This window comes from Hypanus sabinus, chromosome 25, assembly GCF_030144855.1.
Source record: "Hypanus sabinus isolate sHypSab1 chromosome 25, sHypSab1.hap1, whole genome shotgun sequence".
Lineage (NCBI taxonomy): Eukaryota > Metazoa > Chordata > Chondrichthyes > Myliobatiformes > Dasyatidae > Hypanus > Hypanus sabinus.
Window position 1 is genome coordinate 50548700 of NC_082730.1, and position 25600 is coordinate 50574299.

Here is a 25600-nt window from a genome sequence, read left to right on the forward strand (position 1 = left end):
AAACACCTTAAAGTTACGTCCCCTCTTTTGGGCACATCTGCCCAGTGGAAAATGTCTCTGGGTGTCCACTGTATCTATGCCTTTTATAGTCTTGTACACCTCATAAGTCGCCTCTCATCTTCCTTCATTCCAAAGAGAAAAGCTTTACCTCACACAACCTTCCCAAAAAGATGTACTCTAATCCACTCAGCACCTGGTAAATCTCAAGAGCTGCAACATTACCTTGTGGCTCCTGAACTCAAGAGTTCTGATTAATGAAGGTGGACACACCATACGCCTTCTTAACTATCCTATCAACTTGCACTGCAACTTTGAAAGACCAATGGATGCGAACTCCAAGATCCCTCTGTTCCTCAACACTTAAGAATCTTGCCATTAACCCTGTACTCTGCTTTCAAGTTCGTTCTTCCAGTGAAGCACTTCAGGTTTCCAGATTGAACTCCACCTGACATTTCTCAGCCCAACTCTGCATCCTACTGTCCCATTGTTACCTACAGCAACCTTCCACACTATCCATAATTTCACCATCTTTCGTGTCATTCTCAAACTTAATAACACACCCTTCCACTTCCTCATCCAAGTCATTTATAAAAAAAATTCAAAGAGCAGGGACCCCAGACAGATCTCTGCAGAACACCACTAGTCACTGATCTTCAGGCAGAATATGCCCCATCTACTACCACCTTCTGTGGGCAAGTCAATTTTGAAGCCACGCAGCCAAGTTTCCCTAGATCCCATGACACCTGACTTTGAATTAGCCTACCATGGTTACTTTGTCAAATGCCTTACTAAAATACATATACATCACATCCACTGTTCCTCTTTCAATCTGTTTTTGCCACTTCTTTAAAGAATTCAATCCTTCTCGGAGGCATGACATGCCCCTCATGAAGTCATGTTGACTACTGCTAAACAGATTATGCTTCTCCAATGCTTGTAAATCCTGTCTCCAAGAATCCTCAGTTTGCCCACCACTGATGTAGGATTCACTGGTCTATAATTCCTACTACTTTTCTTGAACAAAGGACTAACACTTGCCACTCTCCAATCTTCTGATACTCGCACTCTGGCCAGTGAGGATGCAAAGACAATCAAAGACGCAGCAATCTCTTCCCATAGTAATCTGGGGTACATCACGTCTGGCCCAGGACTTAACAAAAGTTCCAGCAATCCCTTCTTAATGTCAAGATGTTGCACCATAAGAGCCTGTTTTACATTGTCCTCACAAACAAGGTCCCTTTACTGGTGAATACTGAAGCAAAGTATTCATCAAGGACCTCTCCTACCTCCTCCAACACCAGGCATGTATTTCCTCTTCTATCCCTGACTGGCTCTACCCTTCACATACACGTAGAACCCCTTGAGGCTTTCCTTAATCGTACTCACCGAGGTCCTCTCATGCCCCCACCCAGCCAGCCCCAAGTCCATTATAAAGCTCCCTCTAGAGCCCTGTCTGATCCTTAGTTCCTAAAGCTCAACTATGCTTCTTTCTTCCTCTTGACTAGATATTCCACATTTTGTTAACTACAGTTCTTTCACCCTACCATCCTTCCCCTGCCTCAATGGCCAAACTCATCCAGAATCCCAGGTAGGTCTTCCCTAAACACCTTTACATACAAAATACATACTGAGTCAGGAATCCTTTCTAGACACCCAACATAAACCACCACATCTAAACTTTTTGTACTAAGGAGGTGCCGATCAATACTTGGAAAGTTGAAGTCATCCATGACAACAACATTCTCTTTTTTTGCATCTTTCCAAAATCTGCATCGTAGCATCTCTGTTGCAATTGGTACTGTTTCTGTAGAATAATCCCAACATCGTGATTGCTCCCGTCCCGTTCCCTCCATGATGTTCTCCATTTCTATAGCTTTGATACTGTTTTTGAAGAGGTGTAATTTCTGATGATAAGGAGCTAAAAATCATGAGACTGACTTAGCTATTCCAATCTAACACATTACAGCTCTGAATTATAAGGAATCCCAAAATGTGAAGCAGTACTCTCATTATCTAATTATGGTTCAAAGCAACCATAGATCCTGGGGACCAGCAGTTAAACATGTATTAACACTGGCATACCATCATAGCATGGTTCTCAAGTGTATAATGTTTCTTGGACAGTTGCAGTGAAACCAATGTAACATTAGTTGAAGCTGTTGCATGCAGCCAAATGATTACTGATTACTGAAACATCTGCATCTTTAATGACTGGTCTTCCATCTGAAGTTTCTTTAAAACAGCAATTAAATGAACTTTAAAATATACATTTATGACTCAACTAAACTGAAAATGTTAAACTGGCTACAAATTTCAAGTGTTAGGACTTAAATTACCACAACCTAAAGTTGTTTCATTTCTAAAGAGCATTTCAATTTACTATTTTTCAACAATGTAAACTTGATTCATTTATATGCAAAGAAGAACATGCATTCATTTAATGCATTTAAATGGAGCACCATGTTATTTGGACTACTTGTCTCCCTGGGTATTATATTGCATGTTAAATTTAGCTACCCTTGAAAAACTGAAATGACCAAAAATTGAATTAAAAAGTGTTTAATTTAAAAATCTCCACTATTAGGATTTAACACATTAGTTATGGCAGAAGAAATTTAATTCAGACGAGTGTGAGGTGCTGCACTTTGAAAGGTAAAATACAAGTGAAAAGTATCAGTACCCTTGACAGCACTTCTGGACAGAGAAATCTTGAGGTATCAAAGTCCATAGCTCCCTGAAAATGGCAGCACAGGTCGATAGGATAGAAAACGCAGCACATGGCATACTTGCTTTCATGTTGAGTGTAGAAGTAAGGAAGTCATGCTGCAGTTATGTAAAGCTTTGGTTAGGCCACATTTAGAGTACTTTGTACAATTCTGATTACCACACTACCTAAAGACTTTGGAGTGGGTATTAAAGAAGGTTACCTGGATTAGAGCATATTAGCTATATTGAGAGTTTGGACAAACTTGGATTGTTTTTCTCAATAAATAGAACTGTTTAAAATTATACAAGGTACGGATAGAGCCCCACACATACAGGAATGGAAATATTAAAGGTTAGAGGAAACAGGTTCACAGGCTTAAAGTGAGAAGGGCAAAATTTTCTTTTTTTAAAAAAGGAACAATGATAGTGCCAGGATAGGTGGAAGCAGATTTTATGTTTTAGATGTACTTGGGTATGTATGTGAACAAACAGGGAATACAAGTCAACTTGCATAGGCACGTGGGACTAGATAGTTTGGTATTGTTGGTACATCTGTACTTTGATGTTGTACATAATTAAACCCAAAGGAAATAACAATCCAGCACTTAGAGTTAAAATTATTACATCACCTAGGTATTATAGTAAAATTTTGTTAGCATATCCAGCAAGGAAATGGGCTCAGTTCGATGATATGACATAAGTCCAGCAAACGGTACTGCCTTTGAATCACTCATTTTGAGAAAGACACAATATTAATTTGGAGAATCCACAGAGCAAAAGGAGGACGGAAGCCAGGTTGTTGATTTGTGTGCAGACAAAATGTAGAAGGTATTCCACAGATGCCGTAAATCTAAAGAACACACAAAATGCTGGAGGAAATCAGCAGGTCAGGGAGCATTTTACAGAGAGGATCCAGATGACACACCAAAACCCAAGGCTGGAAAGTGATAGGTGAGCAGTAGAGATCACATAGAGAGTAGCGAGAAAGGTTAAAAAGATTTTCCAGTCAAGCACTTAATATTCTAGATTCAAATTCAATTTTGCTATGGTCACAGAATGTAAAGGAAATAGTGAGTTATATGCTCATTGATAAGGAAAGGGAATATAAAAAAACATTACCTTCACAACAAGATCAACGTAACCCTTTTCATCATCACTGCTAACCGGAGTATATGGTCGCACAACAAGGTTTCCATCAATTCTGGCAGAAAGGTACACATGTTTTCCTGCAATTGAAATTCTCAAATCAAAATAAAATTTAAACTAGGATCACAATTGAAGTAATAATAAGTAGGCCAATGGAAGACAGCTTTAAAACCAGTGAGAGAACATGCTTGAGTTTGTTCTCAAGTATGGCAGGCCCATTGAAAAATCAGTTTGGATACTGATCTAAAAATAAGCATATGAGCAGGTAAGTTTGCATAAACACAGAAATAGAACAGGAGTGTCACTGGCACAATAGAGACAAGCACACCCAAAAGAACTGTGGAATACCATTTCCTCAAACCTATCCAGGGTTTAATTTTTTTATATTATTAGTTTTCTATCAAGTATAACGAAGGCTAGAGGATTTTATTCTTAAGAACCCGAAGTGAGATGTCCAGATGGCTATGCTTAAAGGAACAACTATTACCAAAACCTCTCCAATCCAAGCATGGGATACAAGTACATTTTATATATTAACATATTAAAGCCTTTTCCTACAATGCAATTCCTATACATGGATTTTGTGCAGTCCAGGTAAAAAAAAAACAGAAAGAGATGTAGGTACTGGTAACCATGCAGCTTGGACACAAAGTCATAATGCAATCTTCTACACTGCCAACTCTGCTTGGCCATCAAAAGCAGGAAGATTTTTTCAATGTGTGTCTTTGATTGCAGTACTGTGCAGGGGCAGTGAAGCGTTCCCATGCAAACCTGGTGATGAGCTTTAAAACCCAGTCACTATAAGAGTGGTACTGGCTAGCAGAGCAGTCATCGTGGCAGTGGTGGTTAGAGTGATCTGAGTCAGAGTGGTAAAGCTTTAACTCAACAGGGCATAAGCAAGAACAGGCAAGGTAAATAGGTAAGTTAATTTCTCATTTCTTATTTCCTTTTTCCTATTTAACTCTTGAGAGAACGGGGGCATGTCTACAGGGCCAGTGTTCTGATCTGGGTGTCAGATCTCCCCAAAGGCCACATCTGCACCAGGTGCATCGAGATGTAGCTCCTTAGAGAACGTGTTAAGGAACTGGAGCTGCAGCTCGATGACCTTCGGCGTGTTAGGGAAAGTGAAGAGCTGATAGACAGGAGCTACAGGGAGGCAGTCACTCCAAGGCTACAGGAGACAGATAAATGGGTGACTGAGAGGAGTGAAAAGGGAGAACAATTGTGGCTATTCCCCTCAACAATAAGTACTCAATTTTGAGTACTGTTGGGGTGGGGGGGGGGGGAAGAGAATGACCTACCTGAGGGAAGCAACAGCCGCCATGCCTCTGGCACTGAGTCTGGCTCCGTGGCTCAGAAGGATAGGAACTGAAGAGGATGGCAGCAGTGATGGGGGATTCTATAGTTAGCGGAAAGACAGGCAATTCTGCTGGTGCAAAAAACAAACACTTTTGGTAGTTTGCCTCAAAGGTGCCAGGGTCAGTGATGTTTCTGAACACATCCACAATATCCTGAAAAAGGAGGGTGAGCAGCCAGAAGTTGTGGTACATATTCCTACCAACTACATAGGTAGAAAAAGGGAGGAGGCCCTGGAAACAGAATATAGGGAAGGAAGGAAGCTGAGATGCAAGACCTCAAGGGTAGTAATCTTGGGATTGCTGCCCATGCCATGTGACAGTGAGATAGGAATAGAATGAGGTGGAAGGTAAATGCGTGGCTGAAGAATTGGAACGGGGGCAGGGATTCAGATTTCTGTATAATTGGGATCTCTTCTGCAGTAGGTGTAACTTATACAAAAGGGACAGGTTGTACTTGAATCCGAAGAGGACCAGTATTCTTGCAGGCAGGTTTACTAGAGCTGTTGGGAGTGGTTTAAATTAATATAGCAAGGGGATGGGAACCAGTATGATAGAGCTGAGGATGAGCCAGCAGGTTTACAAGTAGATGATGGTATAACATAAATGTAAGGACAGGGCAATGACTGGGGACAAATGCAGACAGAGCAAAGAGTTAAATTGTACCAGAGGCAAAATTCAAAAGGGTGATGAATGCAGGACTGAAGGTGTTGTATCTAAATGAGTGCAGCATTTGGAATAAGGTGGATAAACTTGTGGCACAATTAGAGATTAGTCCATATGATGTTTTGGGCATCACTAAATCGTGGCTGAAAGAAAACCACAGTTGGGAGCTTAACAAAGGATATAACTTGTACCAAAATAACAGGCAGGAAGACATGGGCGGTGGTGTGGCTCTGAGTGTAAGAGATGGAATTACATCTTTAGAAACAGGTGACATAGGGCCAGAGAATGTTGAATCTTTATGGGTGGAGATAAGAAACTGCAAGGGTAAAAAATACCATTGTGGGAATCATAGATAGCGCTCCAAACAGTAGGTAAGATGTGGGGTTGAGATTGCAAAGGAAGCTGAAAAGACGTAATAAAGGTAATGTCACAATTATAATGGGGGACCAATTTACATGGGGATTGGGAAAATCGGGTTGATGTTGGATCGCAAGAGAGAATTTGCTGAATGCCTACAAGATGGCGTTTTAGAGCAGCTTGTGCCTGAGCATCTTCGATTGGGTGCTGTGCAATAACCCAGATCTTATTAGGGAGCTTAACGTAAAGGAACCCTTAGAAGTCAGTGTTCATTCATACTGCAATTTCAGAGGGAGAAGCACAAGTCACATGTATCAGTATCACAATGGAATAAAGGGAATTACAGAGGTATGAGAGAGGAGCTTGCCCAGATGGATTGGAGTAACATACTGGCAGGGATGACGGCACAGCAGAGATGGCTGAAGCTTCTGGAAATAGCTGAAGGTGCAGCATAGATATGTCTCACAGAGGAAGAAGTTCTCAAATGGCAGGAGTAGGCAAGAATGGCTGGCAAAGGAAGTTAAGGACTGCATAAAAGCCAAGGAAAGGGCATACAAGGTTGCAGAAGTGAGTGGGAAGTTGGATGATTTGGGAAGCTCTTAAAAATCCAACAAAAGGCAACTAAAAAAGCTATAACGGAAAAGATGAAATATGAGCACAAACTAGCCAATAATATAAAGCAGGATACCAAAAGTCTTTTTTCAGTTGTATAAAGAGTAAAAGGGAGGTAAGAGTTCAGACTGGACCACTGGAAAATTGTGGTAGTGAGGTAATGGGGGATAAAGAAATGGCAGATGAACTTAATTAGTACTCTGCATCAGTCTTCATGGTGGAATGCTAGCAGTGTGTCAAGAGGTCTGTGAGTGTCAGGGAGTGCCCTTGCTGTTACAAGGGAAAAGTGCTAGACAAACTCAAAGGTTTAAGGTGGATAAGTCACTTGCACTAGATGGATTACATCCCAGAGACTTGAGGTTGCTGAAGAGACAGCAGATGCATCGACAAGATCTTTCAAAAATCACTTGATGCTGGCAAGGTCCCGGAAAACTAGAAAATTGCAAATGCCACTCCACTCAAAGAAGGGAGGAAGGCAAAAGAAAGGAAATTATAGGCCAGTTAGCCTAACTTCAGTGGTTGGGAAAGTGTTGGAGTCCATTATCAAGGATAAGGTTTCGGGGTACTTGGAGACTAATGATTAAATAAGTCAAAGTCAGCATGTAAAGGGAAATTTTGCCTGACAAATCAGAGTCCTATGAGGAAGTAACAAGCAGGGTGGACAAAGGAGAGGCAGTGGATGTCATTTACTTGGATTTTCAGATGGCATTTGGTAAGGTGCCAAATGAGGCTTCAGGAAAGATACTGGCCTGGATATGGGGATGGCTGACAGGCAGGAGGTAGCCAGTGGGAATGAAAGCTGCCTTTTCTGGTTGGCTGCCAGTGACTAGTGGTGTTCCTCAGGGGTATTGGGACCACTACTTTTCACATTGTTTTTCAATGATCTAGATAATGGAATTGATGGCTTTGTGGCAAAGTTTGCGAATGATACAAAGATAGGTGGAAGCCTAGGTAGTGCTTCGGAAGCAATGCCATTGCAGCAGGACAGACAATTTGGAAGAATGGACAAAAAAGTGGTAGGTGGAATACAGTGTTGGGAAATTTATGATAATGCATTTTGGTAAAATGAACAATAGAGCAGACCATTATCTAAGTGGGGAGAAAATTCAGAGGTGCAGAGGGACTTATGAGTCCACGTGCAAGACCTCCAGAAGGTTAATTTACAGGTTGAGTCTGTGGTAAAGAAGCCAAATGCAACGTTGACATTTGTTTCAAGGGGAATAGAATATAAAAGCAAGGAGATAATGCTGAAGCTTTATAATACATGAGTTAGGCTGCACTTAAGAGTATTGTCAACAGTTTTGAGCCCCACATCTTTGAAAGGATGTGTTGTCACTGGAGAGTCCAGAGGAGATTCACAAGGAGCGCTCCACAGCTTTGAGCCTGTACTCACTAGAATTTAGAAGAACGTGAGGAATCTCATTGGAACTTACTGAATGTTGAACGGATTAGATAAGGAGGATGTGGAGAGGACGTTTCCTATGGTGGAGGTATCCAGAAGTAGAGGGCACAGCCACAAAGTTGAAGGGCACAGGCAAGGAGGATTTTCAGATGGCATTTTAGCCAGACAGCAGTGAATCTGTGGAATGCTCTGCCATACACTGCAGTGGAGGCCAAGTCTGTGGGTATATTTAAAGAAGTTGAATTTCCTACTTGTTCAGGGCAAAAGAATATGTCAAGAAGGTAGGTGTATGGGGTTGAGTGCGATCTGGGATCAGCCATGATGGAATGGTGGACCAGACATAATGGGCTGAATGACCCAATTCTGTTTCTATGTGTCTTTTGGTCCTATGATATTATCAGGTGAAAAATACTTGTCACACAGAAGGAAATTTAAAACGGTAGAATAAATGAATCAAGCTGCTCCCATAAAGTCTAAAGCAATAATGCTATTCAAAGTCAATTTCATTAACTTACCCACAGGCAACCCAAGAATGTGACTCGCTGAAGGAAGAGCAAAGCGAAACTTCCTAGTGTCATGACTCACAATCTGTTGTGAAAGGAAAACCAAGTGACTATTTCACAAATTTATTTAGTAGTTAAAGTCTGAACATTCAGTTATTCCATTTACCTCTTTATCTATCAGTCGCAGAGGGTACTTCTCATTGGGATCTTCCAACGTAACCTTAGGTTTCTTTTTTTTGGACAATACATAATGGCCAACAACAACACCAACCGTTGTTAAGAAAATGGCACCAAATGCAATGAGCACTCCTGAGGTCTGTAAGACAATGGTATTTCAAGGCAACAAAAATAATAAGCTTAGTGGTTTATTAATACTTTAAAGCCCTAGTACAAATTGATGCAAGCATTAACAGTGGCAAACTTAATCTAAAGCATTACCCAAGTATAGAACAAATAAAACAAACAATATTAAAAATCAAAACTTGTCTACTACCAACATTCATGAGATCTTCTTTGCCATCAATATCTCAACTTTATGTGAAGGCGCAGTCATACACCAGTGAGGTACAGCTGAGCTTCAAGGAACATTGCTGCATTTTGCACAATTTAATTTAGTTCTGCATAAAGCTTTTGACAAATGCTCCACATAAACAAACATAAACTTGAAAAATTAGTGCATCTTCTGAATCACTATTGGGTCAGAATTCTATGTTGCCCTCAGATCCAAAATACAGTAAACTGACTAACTGTATCAACTATCATATTCAAATACATGAACCATTCAGTCCCAAAAATATGAAATGTACTCAACTACAGTTGAAGTCTATAAAGTTAAAGAATAGTCTAGATTTTGTAATCAGTAGAGAAATTATGTGCTTGCCACTGATTTTGAAGAAAGCTTTCCCAAACATTGAGCAATCTCTGGTATGGATTTCATTTCCAAAGGAATGGCAGTTCAACATCTTTGACACCAACCAGAGACTTTTTCAAGATTTTCAGATAGCAAAGTAGGAAGGAAAAATTATTTTAGATTAAAAGGTTAGTAGTATACAAGATTAAACTAGAAGTGATAAAAATAGATTTAAGGGATTCACAATCTAGGCAAGAAAAGTTAGATTCTTAATGGTCAGAGTTTGCCAAGCAAAATATTTCTTGGTCTATTTAAAGACTAATTAGTATATCAAAATTTAACAGCTTGTAAATTCACTGATACTGACATTAGCAGATTCAATTTGCAACAAAGACCAAGTAAAACAGAATCACTAAAAGCACTTTAAGGCTTTTCTGACAAACCAAGAGCTACAGATGTTGGAAAACTAACAGAACAGAATGAAGGAAATACTCAGCAGGCCAGGTAATATCTATGGAAAAAGACTCAAGAGTTCCAGGTTAGAAAACTTTGCTACATTGTCTGCAATATTAGCCATTTTCCTCGTACCACATACCTATTTTGGCTTAAAATTTTCATAGTAACATACAATCCTAGATTTTTTGCATTAATTACTCAAAAAATGAGGTCTGATCTTTATCCAAGTCACAATAGACAAAAAAATCTGCACACTAACACAAACAATTGTACTGCTTTTCGTCAATACTGAGTAAACCATTTAAATAATTCCAGTCTAGGTTCAACTAGTATGTGAACCTCTGGGGTAATACTTTCTACAGAAGCTGTTTGAAGTCAGGTGTCCAGTCAATGAGATAAGATTGGAGGTGTGGGCTGTAGAGGTGCCCTATAATAAAAAAAAAGACAAAGTCAGGTTACTGTCAGAGCCTGCTCTTCAAGAAAAATCTGTTTATGTGCACCATGCCTTAATCAAAACAACTTTGAGGACCTTAAAAAAGAAATGTTGCTTCAAGAAGCTAAAAAAGGCAACAAAAACATTTCTAAAGACCTGAGTGTTCATCAGCCCACAGCAAGAGAAATTGTCTACGAAGGGAAGAAATTCAGTACTGTTGCTACTCTCTCTAGGAGTGGGTGTCCTTCAACAATCACAGCAAGAACACATGCAATGATGGAGGTGGAAAAGAACGCAAGGGCAACAAAAAAAAAAGACTCTGCAGAAATCTCTAGAGCTTACCAAGTCTCTGTTTATGTGTCTGCCATAAGAAAAACACTCTACAAAAATGGTGTTCATGGAAGAACACCACGGTTCTCTCTAAGAAAACACTGCTGTACGTCTCAAGTTTGCAAAAGACCACCTGGATGTTCCACAATACTTCTGTGACAATGTTCTGTGGACAGATGAGACAAAAGTTGAACTTCTTGGCTACGTTTGGATGAAAAGTGGACATCAACACCAAAACCTCATCCCAACGGTAAAGCATGGCAGATGGAGCATCATGGTTTGAGGCTGCTTAGTTGCCTTGGGGCCTGGACAACTTGCAATTGTTGCGGGATCAATGAATTGAGAATTGTATCAAGACATTTCACAGGAGAATGTCAGGGTAGCGATCTGTCACCTGAAACTTAGTAGCAGTTGGATGATACAATAAGACAATGATCCAAGACACAAGAGTACATCAACAGAATGGTTTAAAAAGAAGAAAACTCATGTTAATTAGCAAGTGCTGTATTGCATGGAGGGAGGACGGTAGGCCGATGAGGAGTGTGAAGTGCGTTTTCTGAGAGCTGAGTGGACTCATCTATCTTTTAATAACCCTTGTGTTTTACAGACGTAAATGGGTTTTACATGGAGTGGTGAACTAAGTTGTCTTACTCCATTGTGCCTACTCTGGCAAACAACGTACAAATGCAGCAATGGCTCCAGCAAAACTGAGAAGACGTGTACTACAAAATCCCAGCCATGACTCATAAAAGTGCTGACTATTTTAAATGGCTATTACAATCTCAAAACAGAGTAAAGGTTTTGTTAAAATAGTCACAAAAACACCCAGGAAGCAAGTTAGCTGAACTTATTACCCAGAAAGGAATCGTAACACAGTTGGTGAAAACCTAACAATGTCAGCATATAAAATTATAGTGGGTAAAATGCTAGGACAAGCTGCAGTATGAAAAATTGAAAAGGTTTCACGCTCAATGATGATGGCATGATCGCTGGTGACTGTAGAGGCCAATTCTGGATCTGCAGACTCTGGAGCAGTAGGGACACAGGAACAGTTGGGATGCAGGTGCTTGGGTAGTAGGATCTTCTTCTCACCAGCATTCGTTCTTCTGGATTCCTCAAAATTCTTGGCTGTTCCATGGATCAGTGTTCTCCAGAGGTCTCTGTCACAAGTCAGCTGCTGCCACTCGTTGAGCTCAAAATTTGCCTCAGAGAATTGCTGCTCAAGTTGGTCTTTGTACCTCTCGCGCGGGGCACCACAATCTCTCTTGCCCCTGAGAGAGTTCTCCGTAGAGTACTGCTTTCTGTAACCTGGAGCTGACCATGCAAGACGCGTAGCCTGACCTGCAGAGTGGCTTCAATGTTGAGCTTTCTCCAGGACCTCGTTGTTGGAGACACAGCTCTGCCACTGGATACCCACGGTGGAGCGCTGATGGAGCACTCCAGCAACTGGATTTGCTTGCAGTATAATACACAGGCTTCAAAGTCGTACAGCAGTTTTGTGATGATGGCAGCCCTGTAACACCTGGATTTTTGTGGACAGGCATAGCTGGTTGTTCTTCCACACATTTTGGAGCCACCCGAAGGCAATGCTAGCTCTGGCAAGTCAATTGTCAATGAGATGATGCTGCCCAGGTAGGTGATCTGCTCAAATGTGGTGAGAGGGTGTTCATCAATAGTGACCAGAGGTGGGTTGTAAATGCCACAAGGGGGATTCTGATGGAGGATCATTGTTTTCTTCAGACTGACTGTTAACCTGAAAGCCCTTGCAGTCTTGGCTAACTGTAACTGTAGTGTGTACTCTGTGTGCATGAGAAGAACACAGAGCTCAAGAATGGGCTCTTACATGGTTTTTGTTCAGGCAAGAAGGCGGCCACTCTCAAACAGTACAAGTCGATGTATTGATGACATGTCATGTGATGCTGAACAGGTTGTGTGAGATAAACAGAAAAACAGCTTCTCTATCCAGGTTAATGAGTCAACAGATTTCACCAATAAATGTCATGTTATAGGATTTGTAAAATTCGTAAATGTTGAAATTCAAGAAAACTTTTACTGTTGCAAAGTGCTGCCCAAAACAAGCAAAGGCCAAGATATATTTAATCAAAAGCAAGAGCTAGAAACCAAAGCAACACATACAAAATGCTGGAGGAACTCAGCAGGCCAGGCAGCATCTATAGAAAAAAGTACAGCTGAGGTTTTGGGACAAGACCCTTTGGCAGGACATGTTTGGTCTTCATATCTGGAAACAAGAAGTCTATCTTGGAATAACTGTGTTGGCATCTGTACTGATGGTGCCCCAATGGTTGGTTCCATGAGAGGATTAATCCCTCTTGTTAAAAAATAAAATCCTGATGTTGTCACAACACACAACAAAAGCTGGAGGGACTCAACACACCGCTTTCTTCACAGAGGTGCTGATGTCAAAAACTCTCAGATGAAATGAAAAAAATTCTGGATGATACCACAAAAATGGTTAACTTTATTAAACAAAGACCAGTTCACTCGAGAATGTTTAATAACTGTGAACACATGAACAAAGAGGACACCAATCTTCTGCTACATACAGAAATCAAATGGTTTAGCAGAGGAAGAGTGTCTGAGCTGAGAGTTGCAGGCGTACTTACAAGAAAATAGTAGGCCAGATTTTGCTGAGTAATGATGAAGAATGGCTGCAGAAACCAGCCTACTTAGCATTTTTCATCATATGAACCAGTTGAAGAAGTCTCTGCAAGTTTTGACTTCAAGTAACACCATTCTTGAAATGGTTTGACTGCTGCTTGGGCTTGAGAATGAGGAAGGATTAGAAAGTCTTAAGTCTTATTGAAAACCAGCTGGAAGAACTGCAGAACAAAACTGAACAGTACTTTTCCTTCTTCCAAGTATATGACTGGGATCCTTTCTCTGAATTTTTTTGCTCAGTCTGAGAACTTGCCCTTGACAGGAAGAACTTTGTGAGATGCAGTCTGATCATGCACTCAAGATGAGATTTTCTGACCTGTCCACTGACGTTCTGGACTTCTGTGAAAGAGCATCCTGCAATTCATAAGAACGCAATAAACATTTTGTTGCAGTTTTCAAATTCTTATCTGTAGCAAGCTTTTCCTTGTTTAACAAACCACACATCTCATTTCAGTTGAAGGTAATCCATGTGTGTTCATCTCAAGTTCGACCCAGAATTGAGCATTTGTGCAGCAAAAAAAAACCAAGTAGCACAGATTTCACATGCTAGGTTTATATTTGAGCCTGATGTCACTTAGTAAGAAAATGTTTTTTTTCAAAGTCTTATATAAAAGTGCCTTTGGCAATATTTTTATTTGTATTGCTTTGGCTTATGGTTTTTAATAACTTTTTATTATTGAACATTGCCAATAAATTTTCATATTGTAAATAGCATGAATTAAAATCAATTTACAACCTTTATTTAAATTAAATCTACTGAGTCTACTTTTAGCAATATTAAATACCATTTTGGCCTAAGCCAGATATTTAACATAATTTTATTATATTTGCCTTGAGTTTTAAAAAAATTATGAAAGGAAAAGAAAAATTAATTTCAAGAAAAGCTAAGCTTAACTATCTTTTATTTCCCCAAGAAAGGTTGACTAAAAATTCATTCTCTACTCAAAAGAGCACTGACAATTATTTTTGGATTATTACATCTACAACTTACCGATCATACTAATGTACTGGGAACTGTAGATTTAATAACTTTTACACAGGCTTTCTGAGACCTGAAAATTATTTCAAGGGTTCCTCCAGGGCAAAAAGGTTGAGAAAGGCTGAATCAGAGGATACATAATTGACTGATGCAATTAAATGAACACAAGGACAATTTCTTTTTGCACTATTATAGAACTCCACAGCAGTGAAAGAGAGAAATAACCTGTATATTATGGAAAGTTGCATTTAAAGCCTGTTGGCCAAGTTAACTGAATATTTAGTTTAGAAACAAACAGTATGCACCTGTCAGGCTAAAACTAACTCTAAACACTGCTTTGGCCATAACATTTATTGAATTCCAATGTATTTTTCAATATCAGCTTACCCAAACTTAATAAACTTTCTGATCAGTGCACTGTACAAAAATCTGAATTTTCTGCAACACTTCTTTATTTAGAATGAATGTCTGCAAAGATTAGTAATAGAATGGAAAGTTGTATGAACTCCATTTTGCATTTTACTTGACCACAGCTTACAAAATTTCTATGCCCAAGTATGTCAACATTAGCAGCCAGTTATTCTCAATGACATGTAAAAACACTGAAGCCTACTTTGGACTTTGTCAATACTTTCACATCTTCTGATGTGTGGATTTTGAATCTAATAAGCAGCTATAGACCTCAGGTTCATTTCAAAAGACCTATTAAACTTCCAAACTGGTTGAATATTGTTGAATTTTAAATTGGAATCAGTGAAATAAAATGTAAGGTGGTATTAAACTGAATTGATGATATCCACCAAAGTAGTTCTTTGCCTGACTGTATCTTCATAAAGTTAACTGTAAGATTACAGTTGTTTTCTAATCGCTTACCAAAATTAGATAAAAACACTTGGGTCTACAAATATTTTTCTGCGCTGAGGCAAATTCAGATGATGCTACTTTAAGTCTTTTCTGGTTGCCTCCCAAAAAAATCTTGAAGGTGATTCTTCTGCACTTACTTTAGTGCAGGTAATATAAATAACAGCATTGATGCTTCCAAGTTGTTACATGAATGTATAAGAGCTGTTCCAGCCCAAATAACTAAAATTTCTAGAAAATCTCTGATGTTTCAAAGGACATTTACTGCCTGATGCCAAATATAAGATGACTGCAGGATGAAGCAGATTTTATTTGGCAGACAACCAGGCACACACAACCAACTAACTTGTACAAATGATTATTTATCAAGAAGGCTTACTTTTGAAGCCCTTAATCTTAATCATAAAAACTAATACTACATCACTTATATTGAACTCCAAATAAAAACACTGGAAAGGCAAAAAAGGTCAGTCAAACCTTGGTCAGATAGTGTTACTGGTTTTGTTTGTGAAGGCCTTCTAGAATCAAGTTCAAAATCAAAGGCAGTTTACATTGTCCAGTGCCAGGGTAGCGCAAGCAAATGTGCTAAGACTGTGATAATATGGAAGAGAGTGAATAACACAGCACCCTGGCTGCCAGCTGCAAGAGGATGAAAGCAAATTAACAAGCAAGGAGGACACATAAATGTTGCTTTTATTCATTTATATGTGGATGCTGGTGAGCCAGAATTTTGAATTAAGTTTTGCCTTTGATGGTGAAGGCATGATAACAATGCTCCTATCTTATGAGTACTAACATTTTAGACCCAGCAAAAGTTACATTTCCAAATGTGAAGTAGGACTGAGTAGAGCTCAGAAGGTGGCGATATTTCCATTTTGCCTCATAGGCCAAGCCAAATAACTTGCAGGATTAAAGACAAAACAAAGCTTTGAATCTATTTTCTACATACTGGTAGGAAAATAGTTACAGCAAAGACGACTGACTGGGATTGCTGACAATCAGCATCGACTTGATGGGCCAAATGTCCCACACAATGGAAATAGGAGAAAGTGCAAAATATAAACATTAATTTCAAAGTTTAATCAAAATAAGCAGGCCTCACTGCAAACACACCCTTGGAAATACTGTACCTAGTCCAATCGAGTTTAAAATTAGTATCAGGGTTACTATTTCCATTAGCAGTTCCAGCAGGAACTCTGCTACAAACAATAGCATCTTCCAACTGCTGTAGGTTATTAATATCGGTAGCATTATCTTACGCAAATGCAAGTACCGTTCCTTAAATAACCAGTTTTTCAAATTAGCTTCCAGAAAATGCCCAAAAGTTTAGCTGAACTCTTATTTTATAATCCATCCACTAGTCACCCGTTACCAATTACGTATTTTTGTACGAACAAACATTATCTTCCAATTTACCAAAATTTGTTTACTGACAAAACATACCATTTTTCACTGAGATTTCACTCTTCCCTTAACCTAGCCTGCCCATCCTTAGGGCCCAAGAAATTCTTATCCTTGCCCAACCCCGGTCACCCCAGTCTTCGCGAAGGAGCAACGACTATAAGACCATTTACAGCGGCTAGACTCCGCGTCTGTCTCACCAGTGAGTACGCCATGACCTGACCGGACCGGACCGGACCGCACCGCACCGCACCGCCGAGCCGAGCTGATGCGCACTCCCTGCACCGCGCTCACCCGCCCCCTTCGTGTCACACATGCGCACTCCCTGCACCGCGCTCACCCCTCCCGCCCCCTTCGTGTCACACATGCGCACTCCCTGCACCGCGCTCACCCCTCCCGCCCCCTTCGTGTCACACATGCGCACTCCCTGCACCGCGCTCACCCCTCCCGCCCCCTTCGTGTCACACATGCGCACTCCCTGCACCGCGCTCACCCCTCCCGCCCCCTTCGTGTCACACATGCGCACTCCCTGCACCGCGCTCACCCCTCCCGCCCCCTTCGTGTCACACATGCGCACTCCCTGCACCGCGCTCACCCCTCCCGCCCCCTTCGTGTCACACATGCGCACTCCCTGCACCGCGCTCACCCCTCCCGCCCCCTTCGTGTCACACATGCGCACTCCCTGCACCGCGCTCACCCCTCCCGCCCCCTTCGTGTCACACATGCGCACTCCCTGCACCGCGCTCACCCGCCCCCTTCGTGTCACACATGCGCACTCACCCCGGCGTCACCCCTCCCTCCCCCTTCGTGTCACACATGCGCACTCACCCCTCCCGCCCCCTTCGTGTCACACATGCGCACTCTCTGCACCGCGCTCACCCGCCCCCTTCGTGTCACACATGCGCACTCTCTGCACCGCGCTCACCCGCCCCCTTCGTGTCACACATGCGCACTCACCCCGGCGTCACCCCGCCCCCTTCGTGTCACACATGCGCACTCCCCAAAGACGGATGCCGAGCTTCGGCCCGCAGTGGAACAGGCCGCTGAATTTACAAAGTGCCTTCAGTCTGCACTCTGATTCCTGTCTCATTCCTGTTTCTGAGGTGATGATTGAGGCCGTTCTGGCACCCGCAGACTGTGCGCCCCTTTACCATTTGTCGTGCAGTACTACTGAACAGAAGCAGTCCCTTCGGCCCATTTAGTCCATGCCGAGCCCATCGTCCTTGGATTCTGAGTGGGTTCCAATCAAGGACCGGAAGTTCTCAATGCCACCCCAACTGTTACTTCCCCAATTTTAATTATTGCACTTTTTCAAGGATACAGAGGCTTTTTTGATTAAGGGATTGGACACGCTAGAGGCAGGAAACATGTTCCTGATGTTGAGGGAGTCCGGAACCAGAGGCCACAGTTTAAGAATAAGGGGTAAGCCATTTAGAATGGAGTTCAGGAAAAACTTTTTCACCCAGAGAGTAATGGATCTATGGAATGCTCTGCCTCAGAAGGCAGTGGAGGCCAATTCTCTGGATGCTTTCAAGAAAGAGTTAGATAGAGCTCTTAAAGATAGTGGAGTCAGGGGAAATGGGGAGAAGGCAGGAATAGGGTACTGATTGTGGATGATCAGCCATGATCACATTGAATAGCGGTGCTGGCTCAAAGGACCAAATGGCCTACTCCTGCACCTATTGTCTATTGCAACACTGCACTTTACCACCAAGTTTCCTAATGGAGTGAACTATTCTACAGTACTAATTAACCCTACATTGCTTTCACTTCAGGACCAAGGTCATCATAACTTTAAGCTGTAGTAACATTTGCCCACATACAAAGGAGAGCTCCAAATTAATACTGGCTCTTTCAGTGAGAAAATGGGCCTTAGTCACATCATCTGTAAAAGTCTGCCCTTGTCATAGAACACAAACCTCTCAAGCTAAACTCACAAACTGTAACAGAGAATGTGGTCGACCACTTTCCAGACCTAAGAACCCACTCCTCAGGGGAGGCAGCCATCATGAAATTCACCATTGCCAGCAGTGTATCATCAGTTTTTGTCTCTGATGGGGGGAAAAAAGCATTTAAAGATCAAGATCTCAATCCAGGCACAAATCTCATGGTCCACTGTGGGCAGTGATCCCTGCTTTATTGTGACATGGACAACTTAAGTATGCACCTCAAAAGAAAGGAGTAAAAGTACCACTTTTCCAAAATCTTTCAAATCCATTATCAGAATAACTGTGAACACAGGACATACAGCAACTGAAGTATTCGTAGCCTCCCATAGTGATTGGAATCCTTAATAACAACATTTACACAGTCATCGTACCAGAGCTGCTGAAGGTAAAGCAATGAATGTTCTTATAGCATCAATCAAATATCTCCCTGAATACACTTGCACTCAGGCACAAGAGTGGAACTTCTGCTGCTGCAGCCCATCTGCTCCAAGGTTCAATGTGTTATCCATTCAGAGATACTCCTGCACACCACTGTTGTAATGTGATTATTTGAGTTAGTGTCACCTTCCTGTCAGCTTGAACTAGTCTGGCCATTCTCTGACTTCGTTCATTAACAAGGTGTTTTTGCCCAAACAACTGCCCCTCCCTGGATTTTTTTTTGTTTTTTGCACCATTCTTTGTACAATTTATGCATTATGTATAAAAATCCCAGGAGATACTCAGTTTCAGAGATAGTCAAACCGCAGTGATCATTCCACAGTCAAAGTCATTTACATCACATTTCCTCCTCATTCTGATGTTTGGTCTGAACAACAACAGAACCTCTTGGGCATGTCTGCATGCTTTTATGCATTGAGTAGCTGCCACATGATTAGCTGATTAGATATTTACACTAACGAGCAGGTGTGTCTAATAAAGTGGCTACTGAGTATAAATATTTCTATGTTGTTTAATATTTCTCTACGCACCCTTCCTCTAGTGTTCTTGTTCTTATCCATAGTTTTGAGAAAATGTTTTCACTTATAATCTATCCTCTCCACTACATCCCTTTTTGATCACCTGTTCAATATTAGCATAGATTGTTCAAAAATTCCTAGAGATGAACATTGGAAAACAAAAGCTAGTCATCACTACCAATTCCTTTCCTCAGTCATGCTGGGTCCAAACTTGATGAAGTGGAGCTTTTATACTACTCTCTTCAACGGTGCAACTCTTAGTTAACCACTCATGTTAAAATTTTGCTGTGGTGCAAAACCGTGGTTTGTAAATATTGGTTGTAACCTTCAGAAACCCAGGTCCACTTTTGAAACAGGCAAAGAAGATGCAGCCATTTGCTTCCCAAATAAAAAGTGGGGAAAAGAACATTTGATTCCCCAATGTTTTTTTTCATTTATTTAGTGGTAGCACAACAGCCAATCACACAACCTTAAAATGAAACTATGGAATAAATGAATATTGTCAACATTCAACTGAAGTGAGTTGCTTCAGAAGCCATATCTGGAAAAAAGACCACAAACCATGAAAATCCAATGTCTACAGTTGTAAAAATATTTTTGCTGATAGCAGGAACTGGGGAGTAGAGATACATGATAGTGACACGGTCATTATCTCTAACCTCTGAAAAGAGTTGGCATTTGGAATAGAAGCACAGAAATCTTTTACCCCAAATAAGATGTCTGAACCTTTTAAACTTGTGTGAGAGCTTCCCTCTCATATGCCTTGTCTTCGATAGTCTTTGGTGCAGCCTCAAAGCTGATTCTATTGTTAAAAATGTAATTGCCATATTTAAATTAATATGGTTTTTAATAAAAGGTTCATTTTATTGTCAAAGTATGCATGTACAATACAACTCTGATCTTGTCTTCTCCAGGTAGCCACGAAATACAGGAAGACCATACATCGACTTCCCCGCACAAAAAAGAAAAAGAAACACAACTTGCATACCCCAAAATTCCTCACCCGCCACAGAAAAAACAGTGACAATAGCAATAGATCTCTACCCCCTCCTCCAGAAAAAAATCAGCGACAATAACAATCCCCGATCTCCTCACTTGCAGAATAAAACGGTGACAATAGCAACACACCCCAACCCCTCCCCTGTAGAAAAAAATCAGTGAGAATAACAATCCTGACCTCTTCAGTCACAAAAAAAGAACCGTGACAGTAGCACCCCTGACCCCACACTCACCCACAAAGAACAGATCATCTACCTGCTAATTAGCCACAAGAAAGAAAATGCTGAAAAACTAAAGGAGACCAATATAAAGTGCATTCCAATCACATAAATCTCAGATCTCATGCCTGGTCCGAATGGCCCGGCGGCCTCTGTTGCAGGCGATCTCAGCAGTTAGCTATTCTTCTTAGATGTGGATATCTGTGAAGCTCTCTTACAATTTTGAACTCAGTTTCCTGATGATGATCTTTGTATCTCCTTGTACTTCCCTGGTAAGATAAAACTAGTTTAAAAATCTAGGAATAGCATCATGAAGACAAGAGATTCTGTAAATGCTGGGTCTTGGTCTGATACGTTAACAGTCTTTTTCCCTCCACAAATGCTGCCTGGCTTGCTGAGTTTTTACAGCATTTTGTGTGTGTTGCTTAGGAAATGCACCAACAGGTTGACCCCCCGTTGCAAGTGCCCAACTTATTGCAAATGCAAATGCCCAGTCCATATGATTGAGCTCCACTAATATTCAAAAGTCCAATGTACATTCATACCTATGTTCACTTCCGAGAATAAGGTACCTAGTTTCCTTTCTCTCTTCACATTTAGTACCTGTTTATTCTTATCAGTTTTTAAGACCATAAGCTACAGGAGCAGATTTAGGCCACTTGGACCATTGAGTCTGCTCTGCCATTTCATCATGGCTGATCCATGTTCCCTCTCAGCCCCCAATCTCCTGCCTTCTCCCCAATATCAAGTCACCACTTTTTATTGACCATAACTGTTGGTACAGTACACAGTAAAAACAAGACAACGTTTTGCAGGACAATAGTGCTACATGAAACAATACAAAAACTACACTGGACTACAGACCTACACAGGACTGCATAAAGCACACAAAACAGTGCAGGCAGTACAATAAATAATAGGCAGAACAATAAAGACAATAGGCACAGTAGAGGGCAGTGGGTTGGTGTCAGTCAAGGCTCTGGGTATTGAGGAGTCTGATGGCTTGGAGGAAGAAACTGTTAACAGTGGTCATGAGAGCCCAAATGCTTTGGTGTCTTTTGCCAGATGGCAGGAGGGAGAAGAGGTTGTATGAGGGGTGCGTGGGGTCCTTCATAATGCTGTTTGCTTTGCGGATGCAGCGTGTGGTGTAAATATTTGTAATGGCTGGAAGAGAGACCCCGATGATCTTCTCAGCTGACCTCACTATCCGCTGCAGGGTCTTGCGCTTGGACATGGTGCAATTTCCAAACTAGGCAGTGATGCAGCTGCTCAGGATGCTCTCAATAGAACCTCTGTAGAATGTGGTGAGGATGGGGGGTTGGGAGATGGACTTATTTCAGCCTTCGTAGAAAGTAGAGATGCTGCTGGGCTTTCTTTGCAATGGAGCTGGTGTTGTGGGACCAGGTGAGATTCTCTGCCAGGTGAACACCAAGAAATTTGGTGCTCTTAACGATCTCTACTAAGGAGCCGTTGATGTTCAGCGGAGAGTGGTCACTCTGTGCCCTCCTGAAATCAACAACCATCTCTTTTGTTCACATTCAGAGACAGGTTGTTGGCTCTGCATCAGTCCATTAGTCGCTGCACCTCCTCTCTGTTTGCTGACTCATCGTTCTTGCTGATGAGACCCACCACAGTCGTGTCATCGGTGAACTTGATGATGTGGTTCAAGTTGTTTGTTGCTGCACAGTCGTGGGTCAGCAGAGTGAACAGCAGTGGACTGAGCACACAGCCCTGGGGGACCCCCGTGCTCAGTGTGATGGTGTTGGAGATGCTGCTTCTGATTCAGACTGACTGAGGTCTCCCAGTCAGGAAGTCTAGGATCCAGTTGCAGGGGGAGGTGGTCGGACCCAGTAGGCTCAGCTTTCCAATCAGTTTCTGAGGAATGATCATGTTGAATGCTGAACTGAAGTTTATGAACAGCATTCAAACGTACGTGTCTTTTTTGTCCAGGTGGGTTAGGGCCAGGTGGAGGGTGATGGCAGTGGTGTCGTCTGTTGAACAGTTGGGACGGTACACGAACTGCAGGGGGTCCAGTGAGGGAGGCAGCAGGGTCTTGATGTGCCTCATGACGAGCCTCTTCATACCCTGACTAATCCAGAATCCATCAACCCCTGCATTAAATATACCAAATGACTTGGCCTCCAAGGCTGCCTGTGGCAACAAATTCCACAGATTCACCACTCTCTGGCTAAAGAAATTTGTCCTCATCTCTGTTCCAAAGAGACGCGCCTCTATTCTGAGGCTATGTCCTCTGGTCTTAGTCTCTTCCTCCATAGGAGATATCCTCTCCACATTTGATAGGTTTCAATAAGGTCACCCCTTATTATGAATTCCTGTGAGGAGAGGCCCAGAGCCATCAACTGCTCCTCATCTGACCAACCTTTCAATCCCGGAATAGTTTTTGTGAACCACCTTTGAACATCCTTTCTTAGATAAGCAACCACAAATTTACAAGGATGTTTCCAGGTCTGGAGAACCTGAGTTATATGGAAAGATTGAATGGGTTAGGACTTTATTCCTTGGAACATAGAAGATTGAGGGGAGATTTGACAAAGGTATACAAAATTGTGAGGGGTATAGACAGAGTAAATGCGAGCAGGCTTTTTCTATTGACATTGGGTGGGACTATAACCTGATGTCATGGGTTAAGGGTAAAAGGTAAACAGTTTAAGGGGACCATGAGGGGAAACCTCTTCACTCAGACGGCCATAAGAGTGTGGAATGAGTGGCCAGCACCAGTGTGCATTCAAGCTCAATTTCAATGTTTAAGAGAAGTTTGGATTGGTACATGGATGGTAAAGGTATGGAGGGCTTTGGTCCTGGTGCAGATCCATGGGAATAGGTAGTTTGGGCATGGACTAGAAGGGTCTGTTTCTGTGCTGCACTCCTCTATGACAATATTCCAAGTGAGGGCCCCACCTGTGCTTTATAAAGCTTCAACATTACGTAGACATTCGAGAAATTCCCCCTCTTGGCATCCAGCACCAACCTGATTTTTCCAATCTACCTGCATATTGAAATCCCCCATGACTATCATAGCATTGCCCTTTTGGCATGCGTTTTCTATCTCCCATTGTAATTTGTAGACCACATTCTTACTACTGTTTGGGCAACTGTATATAACTCCCTTGTAGTTCCTTAACTCTACCCACAACGATTCAACACCTTCCAATCCTATGTCACCTCTTTCTAATGATTTGATTTTAATTTTTACTTTTGATAAAATATCTATCCTTGGACGTTAAGCTCCCAGCTGTAATCTTCTTTCAACCATGATTTAGTGATGCCTACAATGTCATATATGCCAATCTGTAAATGTGCTACAAATTCATCCACCTTATTCCATATACTGTGCACATTCAAATATAACACTTTCAGTCCTGTATTCACCCTTTTCGATTTTGCCTGCCTTTTACATTGCAATTAATCAAGTTGACTGCAATTTTGCCCTATCATCATCAGTCTCTCCTTGCTTGCTCTCCTCTCTCCTCACTACACTCTGCCTTTGATTGTAAACCAACTACCCCAACTTCAGCACTGTCACTTCAGTGCCTATTGACCTGCCAAATTAGTTTAAACCACCCCATCCCTCAACTGCTCTAGCAAACCTGCTGCAAGGGTTTTGATCCCCCTTGGGTTCTGGTGCAACTCATCCCTTTTGTTTAAGTTTATCTTCCCCAAAAGTGATCCGAATGATCCATAAATCTGAATCCCTGCCCCTGCACCAGTTCCTCAGCCACACATTAATCTGCCAAATCATCCTATTCTTACTCTCCCTGGCGCATGGCATGGGCAGTGATTTCTCAGCTTTCTACCAAGCTCCCTAAAATCTTCCTTCAGGACCTCCTCACCCTTCCTACCAATGTCATTGGTGCCAATATATACCAAGACTTCTGGCTGCTCACCCTCCCCTTTAGAATGCTGTGGACCCGATCTGAGACATCCCTGACCCTGGCAGCTGAGGGGCAACATGCAATCCGGGTGTCCCTATCGCATTGTTACGAACCCCGTAACTGGGTCACTTACCAGCAAAGATAGAGACGTCCGTTGAAGTCTGATGATACTATTTTTAACAGTATTTATTAGCAAAAATACACAAAAATAATATCAATGCAAATATACAGATAATATATGTCGTCAATACTAAACCTAAAAGTGCGGGTATAATAATAATCAATAAGAAATAAGCTCTATCATTGTCTAGGGGATAATGAACTGTCCGATGGAAATATAAAGTTTGCTGCAGTTCACACAGGCTGCCATCATTTGTTTGTCGCTGGGTTGCAATTGTTGGAGAGAGAGAGAGAAAGAGAAAAACTTGCCGACTTTCCTTTATGATTTCAATCCATCAGGTGTCTCGTTGTCGTGGCTATTCAAATGTGACCTCTCCTTTAGCTAAACCGTTCTTCCATGATGAGCCCGCCACCCAGGCAAGGGAGGACACACGAGCTCTCACCGGCTTTCACTATAAAACGCTGTCACTGGATTTCTAGCGTTTCTCCTGGTGTGTCTAAGGGGTGTTCCCCAGACCCGTCTTTTATCCTGACTCACGGGGTCTCAGATGTCAATCAGGTTGGGATGATGCAATCCCTCAACCAGACCACTCTGGTTGTCCATTGAGGGCTTCAATGAATAGTACAGTACTCAATACACAATTCTGTCTCCAAGAGACAATAGCAGTAATCAGTGGTTCTGTTCCGCTTTGTTAGGAGGCATTCCCATACCTTGTGTATTCTGCATTG

At 41.7% G+C, this 25600-nt stretch overlaps 1 protein-coding gene across 4 annotated transcripts in view; it reads right to left on the reverse strand.

Moving 5' to 3' along the window:
• LOC132381231 (NADH-cytochrome b5 reductase 1-like) overlaps positions 1-17060 on the reverse strand; it is a 41402-nt gene extending 24342 nt beyond the window's left edge. For 2 of the 4 annotated variants that reach the window (XM_059950590.1, XM_059950593.1), the window contains exons 1-4: positions 16910-16966; positions 8914-9063; positions 8760-8832; positions 3826-3932 (exon numbers count right to left, since the gene is read on the reverse strand). In XM_059950590.1, coding sequence (XP_059806573.1) covers positions 3826-3932; positions 8760-8832; positions 8914-9063; positions 16910-16951 — 372 coding nt within the window. In that variant the 5' untranslated portion in view covers positions 16952-16966. Of the gene's footprint in view, positions 1-3825; positions 3933-8759; positions 8833-8913; positions 9064-16778 lie in introns of all 4 variants that reach the window. The other 2 variants (XM_059950591.1, XM_059950592.1) reach the window with 2 other exon arrangements.
• Positions 17061-25600: the final 8540 nt, after the last annotated feature.